Source organism: Lampetra fluviatilis, unplaced genomic scaffold, assembly GCF_964198595.1.
Source record: "Lampetra fluviatilis unplaced genomic scaffold, kcLamFluv1.1 SCAFFOLD_360, whole genome shotgun sequence".
In the NCBI taxonomy this organism is placed as follows: domain Eukaryota; kingdom Metazoa; phylum Chordata; class Hyperoartia; order Petromyzontiformes; family Petromyzontidae; genus Lampetra; species Lampetra fluviatilis.
This window is the reverse complement of record NW_027621503.1, coordinates 27501-46339: the sequence shown is the minus strand read 5'-3', so window position 1 is coordinate 46339 and position 18839 is coordinate 27501. Positions and strand designations below refer to the sequence as shown.

At 50.9% G+C, this 18839-nt stretch overlaps 1 protein-coding gene across 5 annotated transcripts in view; it reads right to left on the bottom strand.

Annotated features, from left to right (window-relative positions):
• The window catches only part of ILF2 (interleukin enhancer binding factor 2), a 61825-nt gene that overhangs the window by 17726 nt on the left and 25260 nt on the right, over positions 1-18839 (bottom strand). For all 5 annotated transcript variants that reach the window (XM_078885582.1, XM_078885583.1, XM_078885585.1 and 2 more), the window contains 4 exons: positions 16772-16888; positions 15143-15221; positions 5499-5586; positions 74-135 (listed from right to left, as the gene is read on the bottom strand). In XM_078885582.1, coding sequence (XP_078741708.1) covers positions 74-135; positions 5499-5586; positions 15143-15221; positions 16772-16888 — 346 coding nt within the window. The remainder of the gene's footprint in view (positions 1-73; positions 136-5498; positions 5587-15142; positions 15222-16771; positions 16889-18839) is intronic.

Sequence of the window (18839 nt, the reverse complement as noted above, 5' to 3'; positions counted from 1 at the left end):
TCACCACCATCACCACCCTCACCATTCTCACCACCATCACCACCATCACCACCATCAGCGTTGTGTGAGTCACCTGAAGGCCACGTTGAGTGCCAGGGGCTGCCGTGTCGTCGTGTTCATGATGGCGTTGTGAGCCTGGGACACACAGTGACACACACACACAGTGACACACACACACACACAGTGACACACACACACAGAGACACACACACAGTGACACACACACACACACAGTGACACACACACAGAGACACACACACAGTGACACACACACACACACAGTGACACACACACACACAGTGACACACACACACACAGTGACACACACACACAGTGACACACACACACACAGTGACACACACACACACAGTGACACACACACACACAGTGACACACACACACAGTGACACACACACACAGTGACACACACACACAGTGACACACACACACAGTGACACACACACACAGTGACACACACACACACAGTGACACACACACACAGTGACACACACACACAGTGACACACACACACAGTGACACACACACACAGTGACACACACACACACACAGTGACACACACACACACACACAGTGACACACACACACACACACAGTGACACACACACACAGTGACACACACACACAGTGACACACACACACAGTGACACACACACAGTGACACACACACACACAGTGACACACACACACACACAGTGACACACACACACACACAGTGACACACACACACACAGTGACACACACACACAGTGACACACAGTGACACACAGTGACACACACAGTGACACACACAGTGACACACACACACACAGTGACACACAGTGACATACACACAGTGACACACAGTGACACACAGTGACACACACAGTGACACACAGTGACACACACACACACAGTGACACACAGTGACACACACACAGTGACACACAGTGACACACAGTGACACACACACAGTGACACACAGTGACACACAGTGACACACACACAGTGACACACAGTGACACACACACACACAGTGACACACAGTGACACACACACACACACACAGTGACACACACACACACACAGTGACACACACACAGTGACACACACAGTGACACACACACACACAGTGACACACAGTGACACACACACAGTGACACACAGTGACACACAGTGACACACACACAGTGACACACAGTGACACACACACACACAGTGACACACAGTGACACACACACACACAGTGACACACACACAGTGACACACACACACACAGTGACACACAGTGACACACACACACACAGTGACACACAGTGACACACACACACAGTGACATACACACACACACACAGTGACACACACACACACACAGTGACACACACACAGTGACACACACACACACACAGTGACACACACACAGTGACACACACACACACACAGTGACACACACACACACACAGTGACACACACACACAGTGACACACACACACAGTGACACACACACACACACAGTGACACACACACACAGTGACACACACACACAGTGACACACACACACAGTGACACACACACACACAGTGACACACACACACACAGTGACAAACACACACACAGTGACACACACACACAGTGACACACACACAGTGACACACACACACACAGTGACACACACACAGTGACACACACACAGTGACACACAGTGACACACACACAGTGACACACACACAGTGACACACAGTGACACACACACACACACAGTGACACACACATACACAGTGACACACACATACACAGTGACACACACACACACAGTGACACACACACACACAGTGACACACACACACACAGTGACACACACACACACAGTGACACACACACACACAGTGACACACACACAGTGACACACACACACACAGTGACACACACACACACAGTGACACACAGTGACACACAGTGACACACACACACAGTGACACACACAGTGACACACACACACACAGTGACACACAGTGACACACAGTGACACACAGTGACACACACAGTGACACACACACAGTGACACACACACACACAGTGACACACACAGTGACACACACACACAGTGACACACACACACACAGTGACACAGTGACACACACACACAGTGACACACACACACACAGTGACACACAGTGACACACACACACACAGTGACACACACACACACAGTGACACACAGTGACACACACACACACAGTGACACACAGTGACACACACAGTGACACACAGTGACACACACACACACAGTGACACACAGTGACACACACACACAGTGACACACACACACACAGTGACACACAGTGACACACACACACACAGTGACACACAGTGACACAGTGACATACAGTGACACACACACACAGTGACACACAGTGACACACAGTGACACACACACAGTGACACACACACAGTGACACACACAGTGACACACAGTGACACACACAGTGACACACAGTGACACAGTGACACACAGTGACACACACAGTGACACACACACACACAGTGGCACACACACAGTGACACACACACAGTGACACACACACAGTGACACACACAGTGACACACACACACAGTGACACACACACAGTGACACACACACACACACACAGTGACACACACAGTGACACACACACACACACACAGTGACACACACAGTGACACACACAGTGACACACACACAGTGACACACAGACACACACACACAGTGACACACACACACATAGACACACACACACACATAGACACAGACACACACACAGTGACACACAGTGACACACACACAGTGACAGACAGTGACACACAGTGACACACACACACACAGTGACACAGTGACACACAGTGACACACACACAGTGACACAGTGACACACACACACAGTGACACACACAGTGACACACACACACAGTGACACACACAGTGACACACACACACAGTGACACACAGTGACACAGTGACACACACACACAGTGACACACACACACAGTGACACACACACAGTGACACAGTGACACACACACACAGTGACACACAGTGACACACAGTGACACACACACACAGTGACACACAGTGACACAGTGACACACAGTGACACACACACAGTGACACACAGTGACACACACACAGTGACACACACAGTGACACACACAGTGACACACACAGTGACACACACACACAGACACACACACATAGACACACACACAGTGACACACACACAGTGACACACATAGACACACAGACACACACACACAACCACCACCACCACCACACACACACAGACAGTGACACACACAGTGACACACACACAGTGACACACATAGACACACAGACACACACACACAGTGACACACACACACAACAACCACCACCACAACCACCACCACCACTACCACCCCCACCACCACAACCACCACCACCACAACCAAACCACGACCACCACCATCACCACCACTACACCACCACACACACAGTGACACACAGACACACACACACACACACAGTGACACACACACACACAGTGACACACACACACTTACACATACAAAGACAAAGATCCCCCATATAGCCTTAACAGACTGTAGGGGCAAGTGCTGTTAGCGAGCACCTATGAAGGCCGGCACTGTGGCACACGAGAGGGTGGGTGGCCAGCACCACGCCCGACCGCCTTTGTCTCCCCAGTGGCGATGTTTACACATCGCACCAGCTACTCATTTGAGGCTGAGTCGACCTAGGGGAGGCCCAGGACCGGTTCAGATAATCGTCACCGGTGTTTGCCGTGAGCGGGAATCGAACTCGGGTCGCCAGGTTCGTAGTGCAGCGCGCTAACCACTACACCCACCACTCCCCACACACACAGACACACACAGACACACACAGACACACACAGACACAAAGTGACACACACACACATAGACAGACACACACACACACACACAGACACTTGCACACACACACACACAGTGACACACACACACACAGTGACACACAGACACACACACAGTGACACACACCACAACCACCACCACCACAACCACCACCACCACTACCACCCTCACTACTACCACCATCACCACCCCCACCATCACCACTACCATTACTACTACAACCACCTTCATCACCACCACCACTGCCACCCCCACCACCACGACAACCACCACCCCCACCACCACCACAACCACCACCACAACCACCACCACCACCACAACCACCACCACAACCACAACCACCACCACAACCACCACCACCACCACAACCACCCCCACCACAACCACCACCACAACCACCACAACCACCACCACAACCACCACCACCACAACCACCACCACCACCACAACCACCACCACAACCACAACCACCACCACAACCACCACCACCACCACCACCACAACCACCACCACCACCACCACCCCCACCACCACGACAACCACCACCCCCACCACCACCACAACCACCACCACAACCACCACCACCACCACAACCACCACCACAACCACAACCACCACCACAACCACCACCACCACCACAACCACCCCCACCACAACCACCACCACAACCACCACAACCACCACCACAACCACCACCACCACCACCACAACCACAACCACAACCACCACCACAACCACCACCACCACCACCACCACCACTACCACCACCACCACCACAACCACCACCACCACCCCCACCACAACCACCACCACAACCACCACCACCACAACCACCACCACAACCACCACCACCACCACCACCACCGCCACCCCCACCACCACCACCCCCACCACCACCACCACCACTGCCACCCCCACCACCACCACCCCCACCACCACCACAACCACCACCCCCACCACCACCACCACCACCACAACCACCACCACAACCACCACCCCCACCACCACCACCACCACTGCCACCCCCACCACCACCACCCCCACCACCACCACAACCACCACCCCCACCACCACCACCACCACCACAACCACCACCACCACAACCACCACCCCCACCACCACCACCACCACTGCCACCCCCACCACCACCACCCCCACCACCACCACAACCACCACCCCCACCACCACCACCACCACCACAACCACCACCACCACCACCACAACCACCACCCCCACCACCACCACCACCACCGCCACCCCCACCACCACCACCCCCACCACCACCACAACCACCACCCCCACCACCACCACCACCACCACAACCACCACCACAACCACCACCACCACCACCACCACCACCACAACCACCACCCCCACCACCACCACCACCACTGCCACCCCCACCACCACCACCCCCACCACCACCACAACCACCACCCCCACCACCACCACCACCACCACAACCACCACCACCACCACAACCACCAACACCCCCACCACCACCACCACCACCACAACCACCACCACCACCACCACCACCACGACAACCACCACCCCCACCACCACCACCACCGCTACCAGGAGGTCGACAATCCAGGTGGTGAGAGGCTGCAGGCCACTGAATCGCTGGCGGAGATCCTTGATGAGACGAATCAAAACCTTGATCCTGTGGGGGTCATACCGGTGGTAGTGTCACTGTGTGTGTGTGTCACTGTGTGTGTGTCACTGTGTGTGTCACTGTGTGTGTCACTGTGTGTGTGTGTCACTGTGTGTGTGTGTCACTGTGTGTGTGTGTCACTGTGTGTGTCACTGTGTGTGTGTGTCACTGTGTGTGTGTGTGTGTCACTGTGTGTGTCACTGTGTGTGTGTGTCACTGTGTGTGTGTGTCACTGTGTGTGTGTGTCACTGTGTGTGTGTGTCACTGTGTGTGTCACTGTGTGTGTCACTGTGTGTGTCACTGTGTGTGTCACTGTGTGTGTGTGTCACTGTGTGTGTGTGTCACTGTGTGTGTGTGTCACTGTGTGTGTGTGTCACTGTGTGTGTGTCACTGTGTGTGTGTGTCACTGTGTGTGTGTCACTGTGTGTGTGTGTCACTGTGTGTGTGTCACTGTGTGTGTGTGTCACTGTGTGTGTGTGTCACTGTGTGTGTGTGTCACTGTGTGTGTGTGTCACTGTGTGTGTGTGTCACTGTGTGTGTGTGTCACTGTGTGTGTGTCACTGTGTGTGTGTGTCACTGTGTGTGTGTGTCACTGTGTGTGTGTGTCACTGTGTGTGTGTGTCACTGTGTGTGTGTCACTGTGTGTGTGTGTCACTGTGTGTGTCACTGTGTGTGTGTGTCACTGTGTGTGTGTGTCACTGTGTGTGTGTGTCACTGTGTGTGTGTGTCACTGTGTGTGTGTGTCACTGAGTGTGTGTCACTGTGTGTGTGTGTCACTGTGTGTGTGTCACTGTGTGTGTGTCACTGTGTGTGTGTGTCACTGTGTGTGTCACTGTGTGTGTGTCACTGTGTGTGTGTGTCACTGTGTGTGTGTGTCACTGTGTGTGTGTCACTGTGTGTGTGTGTCACTGTGTGTGTGTCACTGTGTGTGTGTCACTGTGTGTGTGTGTCACTGTGTGTGTGTCACTGTGTGTGTGTGTCACTGTGTGTGTGTCACTGTGTGTGTGTGTCACTGTGTGTGTCACTGTGTGTGTCACTGTGTGTGTCACTGTGTGTGTGTGTGTCACTGTGTGTGTGTGTCACTGTGTGTGTGTCACTGTGTGTGTGTGTCACTGTGTGTGTGTCACTGTGTGTGTCACTGTGTGTGTGTGTCACTGTGTGCGTGTGTCGCTGTGTGCGCGTGTCACTGTGTGTGCGTGTCACTGTGTGTGCGTGTCACTGTGTGTGCGTGTCACTGTGTGTGCGTGTCACTGTGTGTGCGTGTCACTGTGTGTGTGTGTCACTGTGTGTGTCACTGTGTGTGTGTGTCACTGTGTGTGTGTCACTGTGTGTGTGTCACTGTGTGTGTGTCACTGTGTGTGTGTGTGTCACTGTGTGTGTGTCTGTCACTGTGTGTGTCACTGTGTGTGTGTGTGTCACTGTGTGTGTGTGTCACTGTGTGTGTGTCACTGTGTGTGTGTGTCACTGTGTGTGTGTGTCACTGTGTGTGTCACTGTGTGTGTGTGTCACTGTGTGTGTGTCACTGTGTGTGTGTCACTGTGTGTGTGTGTCACTGTGTGTGTGTCACTGTGTGTGTGTGTCACTGTGTGTGTGTGTCACTGTGTGCGCGTGTCACTGTGTGCGCGTGTCACTGTGTGTGCGTGTCACTGTGTGTGCGTGTCACTGTGTGTGTCACTGTGTGTGTGTGTCACTGTGTGTGCGTGTCACTGTGTGTGCGTGTCACTGTGTGTGCGTGTCACTGTGTGTGTGTGTCACTGTGTGTGTGTGTCACTGTGTGTGTGTGTCACTGTGTGTGTGTGTCACTGTGTGTCTGTGCGTGTGTCTGCGTGTGTGTCTGTGTGTGTCTGTGTGTGTGTCTGTGTGTGTGTCTGTGCGTGTGTATGTGTCACTGTGTGTGTCTGTGTGTGTCTGTGTGTGTGTGTCTGTGTGTGTGTGTCTGTGTGTGTCTGCGTGTGTCTGCGTGTGTCTGTGTGTGTGTGTCTGTGTGTGCGTGTGTCTGCGTGTGTCTGCGTGTGTGTGTGTCTGTGTGTGTCTGTGTGTGTCTGTGTGTGTCTGTGTGTGTGTGCGTGTGTCTGCGTGTGTCTGCGTGTGTGTGTGTCTGTGTGTGTCTGTGTGTGTCTGCGTGTGTCTGCGTGTGTCTGTGTGTGCGTGTGTCTGCGTGTGTCTGCGTGTGTGTGTGTGTCTGTGTGTGTGTGTCACTGTGTGTGTGTCACTGTGTGTGTGTGGCACTGTGTGTGTCACTGTGAGTGTGTCACTGTGTGTAACACTGTGTGTGTGTGTCACTGTGTGTGTCACTGTGTGTGTGTCACTGTGTGTGTGTGTCACTGTGTGTGTCACTGTGTGTGTCACTGTGTGTGTGTGTCTGTGTGTGTGTGTCACTGTGAGTGTGTCACTGTGTATGTGTGTCACTGTGTGTGTCACTGTGTGTGTGTCACAGTGTGTGTGTGTCACTGTGTGTGTGTCACTGTGTGTGTGTGTCACTGTGAGTGTGTCACTGTGTGTGTGTCACAGTGTGTGTGTGTCACTGTGTGTGTGTCACTGTGTGTGTGTGTCACTGTGTGTGTCACTGTGTGTGTGTCACTGTGTGTGTGTGTCTGTGTGTGTGTGTGTCACTGTGTGTGTGTCACTGTGTGTGTGTGTGTCACTGTGTGTGTGTGTCACTGTGTGTGTGTGTCACTGTGTGTGTGTGTCACTGTGTGTGTGTGTCACTGTGAGTGTGTCACTGTGTGTGTGTGTGTCACTGTGTGTGTGTGTGTCACTGTGAGTGTGTCACTGTGTGTGTGTGTCACTGTGTGTGTGTGTGTCACTGTGAGTGTGTCACTGTGTGTGTGTAACACTGTGTGTGTGTGTCACTGTGTGTGTGTCACTGTGAGTGTGTCACTGTGTGTGTGTCACTGTGAGTGTGTCACTGTGTGTGTGTCACTGTGAGTGTGTCACTGTGTGTGTGTGTGTCACTGTGAGTGTGTCACTGTGTGTGTGTGTGTCTGTGTGTGTGTGTGTCACTGTGAGTGTGTCACTGTGTGTGTGTGTGTCACTGTGAGTGTGTCACTGTGTGTGTGTGTCACTGTGTGTGAGTGTGTCACTGTGTGTGTGTGTCACTGTGTGTGTGTGTCACTGTGTGTGTGTGTCACTGTGTGTGTGTCACTGTGTGTGTGTGTCACTGTGTGTGTCACTGTGTGTGTGTCAGTGTGTGTGTGTCACTGTGTGTGTGTGTCACTGTGTGTGTGTGTCACTGTGTGTGTGTGTCACTGTGTGTGTCACTGTGTGTGTGTCACAGTGTGTGTGTGTCACTGTGTGTGTGTGTCACTGTGTGTGTGTGTGTCTGTGTGTGTGTGTCACTGTGTGTGTCACTGTGTGTGTCACTGTGTGTGTCACTGTGTGTGTCACTGTGTGTGTGTGTGTCACTGTGTGTGTCACTGTGAGTGTGTCACTGTGTGTGTGTCACTGTGTGTGTCACTGTGTGTGTCACTGTGTGTGTCACTGTGTGTGTGTGTGTCACTGTGTGTGTCACTGTGAGTGTGTCACTGTGAGTGTGTCACTGTGTGTGTCACTGTGTGTGTCACTGTGTGTGTCACTGTGTGTGTGTGTCACTGTGTGTGTCACTGTGTGTGTGTGTGTCACTGTGTGTGTCACTGTGAGTGTGTCACTGTGTGTGTGTCACTGTGTGTGTTACTGTGTGTGTGTGTCACTGTGTGTGTGTGTGTCACTGTGTGTGTCACTGTGAGTGTGTCACTGTGTGTGTGTCACTGTGTGTGTGTCACTGTGTGTGTTACTGTGTGTGTCACTGTGTGTGTGTCACTGTGTGTGTGTGTCACTGTGTGTGTGTGTGTCACTGTGTGTGTGTCACTGTGTGTGTGTCACTGTGAGTGTGTCACTGTGAGTGTGTCACTGTGTGTGTTACTGTGTGTGTCACTGTGTGTGTGTGTCACTGTGTGTGTGTGTCACTGTGTGTGTGTGTCACTGTGAGTGTGTCACTGTGAGTGTGTCACTGTGTGTGTCACTGTGTGTGTGTCACTGTGTGTGTCACTGTGTGGTGTGTCACTGTGAGTGTGTCACTGTGTGTGTGTCACTGTGTGTGTGTCACTGTGTGTGTGTCACTGTGTGTGTGTGTCACTGTGTGTGTGTGTCACTGTGTGTGTGTCACTGTGAGTGTGTCACTGTGTGTGTGTCACTGTGTGTGTGTGTCACTGTGTGTGTGTGTCACTGTGAGTGTGTCACTGTGAGTGTGTCACTGTGTGTGTGTCACTGTGAGTGTGTCACTGTGAGTGTGTCACTGTGAGTGTGTCACTGTGTGTGTGTCACTGTGAGTGTGTCACTGTGAGTGTGTCACTGTGTGTGTGTCACTGTGAGTGTGTCACTGTGTGTGTGTCACTGTGTGTGTGTCACAGTGTGTGTGTGTCACTGTGTGTGTGTCACTGTGTGTGTGTGTCACTGTGAGTGTGTCACTGTGTGTGTGTCACTGTGTGTGTGTCACAGTGTGTGTGTGTCACTGTGAGTGTGTCACTGTGAGTGTGTCACTGTGTGTGTGTCACTGTGAGTGTGTCACTGTGTGTGTGTCACTGTGTGTGTGTCACAGTGTGTGTGTCACTGTGAGTGTGTCACTGTGTGTGTGTCACTGTGAGTGTGTCACTGTGTGTGTGTGTCACTGTGTGTGTGTGTCACTGTGAGTGTGTCACTGTGAGTGTGTCACTGTGTGTGTGTCACTGTGAGTGTGTCACTGTGTGTGTGTCACTGTGTGTGTGTGTCACAGTGTGTGTGTGTCACTGTGAGTGTGTCACTGTGAGTGTGTCACTGTGTGTGTGTCACTGTGAGTGTGTCACTGTGTGTGTGTCACTGTGAGTGTGTCACTGTGTGTGTGTCACTGTGTGTGTGTCACTGTGAGTGTGTCACTGTGAGTGTGTCACTGTGAGTGTGTCACTGTGTGTGTGTCACTGTGAGTGTGTCACTGTGAGTGTGTCACTGTGTGTGTGTCACTGTGAGTGTGTCACTGTGTGTGTGTCACTGTGTGTGTGTCACTGTGTGTGTGTCACTGTGAGTGTGTCACTGTGAGTGTGTCACTGTGTGTGTGTCACTGTGTGTGTGTCACTGTGTGTGTGTCACAGTGTGTGTGTGTCACTGTGTGTGTGTCACAGTGTGTGTGTGTCACTGTGTGTGTGTCACTGTGAGTGTGTCACTGTGTTGTGTGTCACTGTGTGTGTGTCACTGTGTGTGTGTGTCACTGTGTGTGTGTGTCACTGTGAGTGTGTCACTGTGAGTGTGTCACTGTGAGTGTGTCACTGTGTGTGTGTCACTGTGTGTGTGTGTCACTGTGTGTGTGTGTCACTGTGTGTGTGTCACTGTGAGTGTGTCACTGTGAGTGTGTCACTGTGAGTGTGTCACTGTGAGTGTGTCACTGTGTGTGTGTCACTGTGTGTGTGTGTCACTGTGTGTGTGTGTCACTGTGAGTGTGTCACTGTGAGTGTGTCACTGTGTGTGTGTGTCACTGTGTGTGTGTGTCACTGTGTGTGTGTGTCACTGTGAGTGTGTCACTGTGTGTGTGTGTCACTGTGTGTGTGTGTCACTGTGAGTGTGTCACTGTGAGTGTGTCACTGTGAGTGTGTCACTGTGAGTGTGTCACTGTGAGTGTGTCACTGTGAGTGTGTCACTGTGTGTGTGTGTCACTGTGAGTGTGTCACTGTGTGTGTGTGTCACTGTGAGTGTGTCACTGTGTGTGTGTGTCACTGTGAGTGTGTCACTGTGTGTGTGTGTCACTGTGTGTGTGTGTCACTGTGTGTGTGTGTCACTGTGTGTGTGTGTCACTGTGTGTGTGTGTCACTGTGTGTGTGTGTGTGTCACTGTGAGTGTGTCACTGTGTGTGTGTCACTGTGTGTGTGTCACTGTGTGTGTGTGTCACTGTGTGTGTGTGTCACTGTGTGTGTGTCACTGTGAGTGTGTGTGTCACTGTGTGTGTCACTGTGTGTGTGTGTGTGTCACTGTGTGTGTGTGTGTGTGTGTCACTGTGAGTGTGTCACTGAGTGTGTCACTGTGTGTGTGTGTGTCTGTGTGTGTGTGTGTCACTGTGAGTGTGTCACTGTGTGTGTGTGTGTCACTGTGAGTGTGTCACTGTGTGTGTGTGTCACTGTGTGTGAGTGTGTCACTGTGTGTGTGTGTCACTGTGTGTGTGTGTCACTGTGTGTGTGTGTCACTGTGTGTGTGTCACTGTGTGTGTGTCACTGTGTGTGTCACTGTGTGTGTGTCAGTGTGTGTGTGTCACTGTGTGTGTGTGTCACTGTGTGTGTGTGTCACTGTGTGTGTGTGTCACTGTGTGTGTCACTGTGTGTGTGTCACAGTGTGTGTGTGTCACTGTGTGTGTGTGTCACTGTGTGTGTGTGTGTCTGTGTGTGTGTGTCACTGTGTGTGTCACTGTGTGTGTCACTGTGTGTGTCACTGTGTGTGTCACTGTGTGTGTGTGTGTCACTGTGTGTGTCACTGTGAGTGTGTCACTGTGTGTGTGTCACTGTGTGTGTCACTGTGTGTGTCACTGTGTGTGTCACTGTGTGTGTGTGTCACTGTGTGTGTCACTGTGAGTGTGTCACTGTGTGTGTGTCACTGTGTGTGTCACTGTGTGTGTCACTGTGTGTGTCACTGTGTGTGTGTGTGTCACTGTGTGTGTCACTGTGAGTGTGTCACTGTGTGTGTGTCACTGTGTGTGTTACTGTGTGTGTCACTGTGTGTGTGTGTCACTGTGAGTGTGTCACTGTGAGTGTGTCACTGTGTGTGTGTTACTGTGTGTGTCACTGTGTGTGTGTGTCACTGTGTGTGTGTGTCACTGTGAGTGTGTCACTGTGAGTGTGTCACTGTGTGTGTGTCACTGTGTGTGTCACTGTGTGTGTGTTACTGTGTGTGTCACTGTGTGTGTGTGTCACTGTGAGTGTGTCACTGTGTGTGTGTCACTGTGTGTGTGTGTCACTGTGTGTGTGTGTCACTGTGTGTGTGTGTCACTGTGTGTGTGTGTCACTGTGTGTGTGTCACTGTGTGTGTGTGTCACTGTGTGTGTGTGTCACTGTGAGTGTGTCACTGTGAGTGTGTCACTGTGTGTGTGTCACTGTGAGTGTGTCACTGTGAGTGTGTCACTGTGAGTGTGTCACTGTGTGTGTGTCACTGTGAGTGTGTCACTGTGAGTGTGTCACTGAGTGTGTGTCACTGTGAGTGTGTCACTGTGTGTGTGTCACTGTGTGTGTGTCACTGTGTGTGTGTGTCACTGTGTGTGTGTGTCACTGTGTGTGTGTGTCACTGTGAGTGTGTCACTGTGTGTGTGTCACTGTGAGTGTGTCACTGTGAGTGTGTCACTGTGTGTGTGTCACTGTGTGTGTGTCACTGTGTGTGTGTCACTGTGTGTGTGTCACTGTGAGTGTGTCACTGTGTGTGTGTCACTGTGAGTGTGTCACTGTGTGTGTGTGTCACTGTGTGTGTGTGTCACTGTGAGTGTGTCACTGTGAGTGTGTCACTGTGTGTGTGTCACTGTGAGTGTGTCACTGTGTGTGTGTCACTGTGTGTGTGTCACAGTGTGTGTGTGTCACTGTGAGTGTGTCACTGTGAGTGTGTCACTGTGTGTGTGTCACTGTGAGTGTGTCACTGTGTGTGTGTCACTGTGTGTGTGTGTCACTGTGAGTGTGTCACTGTGAGTGTGTCACTGTGTGTGTGTCACTGTGAGTGTGTCACTGTGAGTGTGTCACTGTGAGTGTGTCACTGTGTGTGTGTCACTGTGAGTGTGTCACTGTGAGTGTGTCACTGTGTGTGTGTCACTGTGAGTGTGTCACTGTGTGTGTGTCACTGTGTGTGTGTCACTGTGTGTGTGTCACTGTGAGTGTGTCACTGTGAGTGTGTCACTGTGTGTGTGTCACTGTGTGTGTGTCACTGTGTGTGTGTCACAGTGTGTGTGTGTCACTGTGTGTGTGTCACAGTGTGTGTGTGTCACTGTGTGTGTGTCACTGTGAGTGTGTCACTGTGTATGTGTGTCACTGTGTGTGTGTCACAGTGTGTGTGTGTCACTGTGTGTGTGTGTCACTGTGTGTGTGTCACTGTGAGTGTGTCACTGTGAGTGTGTCACTGTGAGTGTGTCACTGTGTGTGTGTCACTGTGTGTGTGTGTCACTGTGTGTGTGTGTCACTGTGTGTGTGTCACTGTGAGTGTGTCACTGTGAGTGTGTCACTGTGAGTGTGTCACTGTGAGTGTGTCACTGTGTGTGTGTCACTGTGTGTGTGTGTCACTGTGTGTGTGTGTCACTGTGAGTGTGTCACTGTGAGTGTGTCACTGTGTGTGTGTGTCACTGTGTGTGTGTGTCACTGTGTGTGTGTGTCACTGTGTGTGTGTGTCACTGTGAGTGTGTCACTGTGTGTGTGTGTCACTGTGTGTGTGTCACTGTGAGTGTGTCACTGTGAGTGTGTCACTGTGAGTGTGTCACTGTGAGTGTGTCACTGTGAGTGTGTCACTGTGTGTGTGTGTCACTGTGAGTGTGTCACTGTGTGTGTGTCACTGTGAGTGTGTCACTGTGTGTGTGTGTCACTGTGAGTGTGTCACTGTGTGTGTGTGTCACTGTGTGTGTGTGTCACTGTGTGTGTGTGTCACTGTGTGTGTGTGTCACTGTGTGTGTGTGTGTGTGTCACTGTGAGTGTGTCACTGTGTGTGTGTCACTGTGTGTGTGTGTCACTGTGTGTGTGTGTCACTGTGTGTGTGTCACTGTGTGTGTGTCACTGTGAGTGTGTGTGTCACTGTGTGTGTCACTGTGTGTGTGTGTGTCACTGTGTGTGTGTGTGTCACTGTGTGTGTGTGTGTGTGTGTCACTGTGAGTGTGTCACTGTGAGTGTGTCACTGTGTGTGTGTCACTGTGTGTGTGTGTCACTGTGTGTGTGTGTCACTGTGAGTGTGTGTGTCACTGTGTGTGTGTGTGTCACTGTGTGTGTGTGTGTCACTGTGTGTGTGTGTCACTGTGTGTGTGTCACTGTGAGTGTGTGTGTCACTGTGTGTGTCACTGTGTGTGTGTGTGTCACTGTGTGTGTGTGTGTCACTGTGAGTGTGTCACTGTGAGTGTGTCACTGTGAGTGTGTCACTGTGTGTGTGTGTCACTGTGTGTGTGTCACTGTGAGTGTGTCACTGTGAGTGTGTCACTGTGAGTGTGTCACTGTGTGTGTGTGTCACTGTGTGTGTGTGTCACTGTGAGTGTGTCACTGTGTGTGTGTCACTGTGTGTGTGTGTCACTGTGTGTGTGTGTCACTGTGTGTGTGTGTCACTGTGAGTGTGTCACTGTGAGTGTGTCACTGTGTGTGTCACTGTGTGTGTGTCACAGTGTGTGTGTGTGTCACTGTGTGTGTGTCACTGTGTGTGTGTGGCACTGTGTGTGTCACTGTGTGTGTGTCACAGTGTGTGTGTGTGTCACTGTGTGTGTGTCACTGTGTGTGTGTGTCACTGTGTGTGTGTGTCACTGTGTGTGTGTGTCACTGTGAGTGTGTCACTGTGAGTGTGTCACTGTGTGTGTCACTGTGTGTGTGTCACAGTGTGTGTGTGTGGCACTGTGTGTGTCACTCACGATGAGTGAGAGGCATTTTCCTCAAACCAGCGCGAGTGTCTGATGGCAGCCAGTGCAGCCTGCAGCACCTTGATGTCGACTGCAGACAGACAGAGAGACAGAGAGAGAGAGACAGAGATACAGAGACACAGAGACAGAGATACAGAGAGACACAGAGAGACAAAGAGAGACAAAGAGAGACAGACAGAGACAAACAGAGACAGAGTCACAGAGAGACAGAGAGACACAGAGACACACAGAGAGATAGACAGAGACACAGAGACAGACAGAGAGAGACAGAGAGAGACAGAGAGACAGACAGAGAGACAGAGAGAGACACAGAGAGACACAGAGAGAGACAGAGACACAGAGACAGAGAGAGAGACAGAGAGAGACAGAGAGACACAGAGACACAGGCAGAGACAGAGAGACACAGAGACACACAGAGAGACAGACAGAGACACAGAAAGACAGAGAGACAGATAGAGACACAGAGAGACAGAGAGACAGACAGAGAGACAGAGAGAGACACACAGATACACACAGAGACACAGAGAGAGACAGAGACAGACAGAGAGACAGAGATGGGTGAGTGAGTGGGTGAGAGAGTGAGAGGGTGAGCGTGTGGGTGAGTGAGTGGGTGAGTGAGTGAGTGGGTGAGTGGGTGAGCGTGTGGGTGAGCGTGTGGGTGAATGAGTGAGTGGGTGAGCGTGTGAGCGAGTGGGTGAGCGAGTGAGCGTGTATGTGAGCGTGTGGGTGAGTGAGTGGGTGAGTGAGTGGGTGAGTGGGTGAGCGTGTGGGTGAGCGTGTGGGTGAATGAGTGAGTGGGTGAGCGTGTGAGCGAGTGGGTGAGCGAGTGAGCGTGTATGTGAGCGTGTGGGTGAGTGAGTGGGTGAGCGTGTGAGTGAGTGGGTGAGTGAGTGGGTGAGCGTGTGAGTGGGTGGGTGAGTGGGTGAGTGAGTGGGTGAGCGTGTGAGCGAGTGGGTGAGTGAGTGGGTGAGCGTGTGAGTGAGTGGGTGAGTGAGTGGGTGAGCGTGTGAGTGGGTGGGTGAGTGGGTGAGTGAGTGGGTGAGCGTGTGAGCGAGTGGGTGAGCGTGTGGGTGAATGAGTGAGTGGGTGAGTGAGTGAGTGACTGAGTGAGTGAGTGACTGAGTGAGTGAGTGACTGAGTGACTGACTGAGTGACTGAGTGAGTGACTGAGTGAGTGAGTGACTGAGTGACTGAGTGAGTGAGTGACTGAGTGAGTGACTGAGTGAGTGACTGAGTGAGTGAGTGAGTGACTGAGTGAGTGACTGAGTGAGTGAGTGACTGAGTGAGTGACTGAGTGAGTGACTCAGTGAGTGACTGAGTGAGTGACTGAGTGAGTGACTGAGTGAGTGACTGAGTGAGTGACTGAGTGAGTGACTGAGTGAGTGACTGAGTGAGTGACTGAGTGAGTGACTGAGTGAGTGAGTGACTGAGTGAGTGACTGAGTGAGTGACTGAGTGAGTGACTGAGTGACTGAGTGACTGAGTGAGTGACTGAGTGGGTGAGTGAGTGAGCGAGTGAGCGAGCGAGCGATTGACTGAGTGAGTGACTGAGTGAGTGACTGGGTGAGCGACTGGGTGAGCGTGTGAGTGGGTGAGCGTGAGGGTGAGTGGGTGAGCGTACGGTGGAGGTCGGGGTCAAGCTTGCGCAGGTTTGGGGGCACCGTCGTGACCAGCACCTTCACCTGAGCAGCGTCAGACTCCACGTGGAAGCCCGTGGGAGTGGTGACCACAGTGAACACTACACACAGTGACACACACACACACACAGTGACACACACACACACACACAGTGACACACACAGTGACACACACAGTGACACACACACAGTGACACACACAGTGACACACACAGTGACACACACACAGTGACACACACACACACACAGTGAACACTACACACAGTGACACACACACACAGTGACACACACACACACAGTGACACACACAGTGACACACACACAGTGACACACACAGTGACACACACAGTGACACACACAGTGACACACACACAGTGACACACACACACACAGTGAACACTACACACAGTGACACACACACACAGTGACACACACACACACACAGTGACACACACACACACACAGTGACACACACACACACAGTGACACACACACACACAGTGACACACACACACAGTGACACACACACACACACAGTGACACACACACACACACAGTGACACACACACACACACACAGTGACACACACACACACAGTGACACACACACACACAGTGACACACACACACAGTGACACACACACACACACAGTGACACACACACACAGTGACACACACACACAGTGACACACACACACACAGTGACACACACACACAGTGACACACACACACAGTGACACACACACACACACAGTGACACACACACACACAGTGACACACACACACACACACAGTGACACACACACACACACAGTGACACACACACAGTGACACACACACACACACACAGTGACACACACACACAGTGACACACACACACACACAGTGACACACACACACACACACACAGTGACACACACACAGTGACACACACACAGTGACACACACACACACAGTGACACACACACACACAGTGACACACACAGAGACAGACACAGAGACAGATAGTCAGTGGCATACACACACACAGAGACACACACAGTGACACAGTGACACACACACACAGTGATACACACACACAGTGACACACACACAGTGACACACACACACAGTGAACACTACACACAGTGACACACACACACACAGTGACACACAGTGACACACACACAGTGACACACACACACAGTGACACACACACACAGTGACACACAAACAGTGACACACACACAGTGACACACACAGTGAACACTACACACAGTGACACACACACACAGTGACACACAGTGACACACACACAGTGACACACACACACACAGTGACACACACAGTGAACACTACACACAGTGACACACACACACAGTGACACACAGTGACACACACACACAATGACACACACACACAGTGACACACACACAGTGACACACACACAGTGACACACACACACAGTGACACACAGTGAGACACACACACACAGTGACACACAGTGACACACACACACAATGACACACACACACAGTGACACACACACAGTGACACACACACAGTGACACACACACACAGTGACACACAGTGAGACACACACACACAGTGACACACAGTGACACACACACACACACAGTGACACACACAGTTTTGTTTTATTTTTATCATTTTAATTTTTATTATTTTATTGTTTTATTGTTTATTATTTTATTATGTTTTATTATTTTATGTTTTATTATTTTACGTTTTATTTTTATTATTTTATTGTTTTAATTTTATTATTTTATTGTTTTATTCTTATTATTTTATTATGTTTTATTTTCATTATTTTATTATGTTTTATTGTTTATTATTTTATTACGTTTTATTATTTTATGTTTTATTATTTTACGTTTTATTTTTATTATTTTACTGTTTTAATTTTATTATTTCATTGTTTTATTCTTATTATTTTATTATGTTTTATTTTCATTATTTTTATTATGTTTTATTTTCATTATTTTATTACGTTTTATTATTTTATGTTTTATTATTTTACGTTTTATTTTTATTATTTTACTGTTTTAATTTT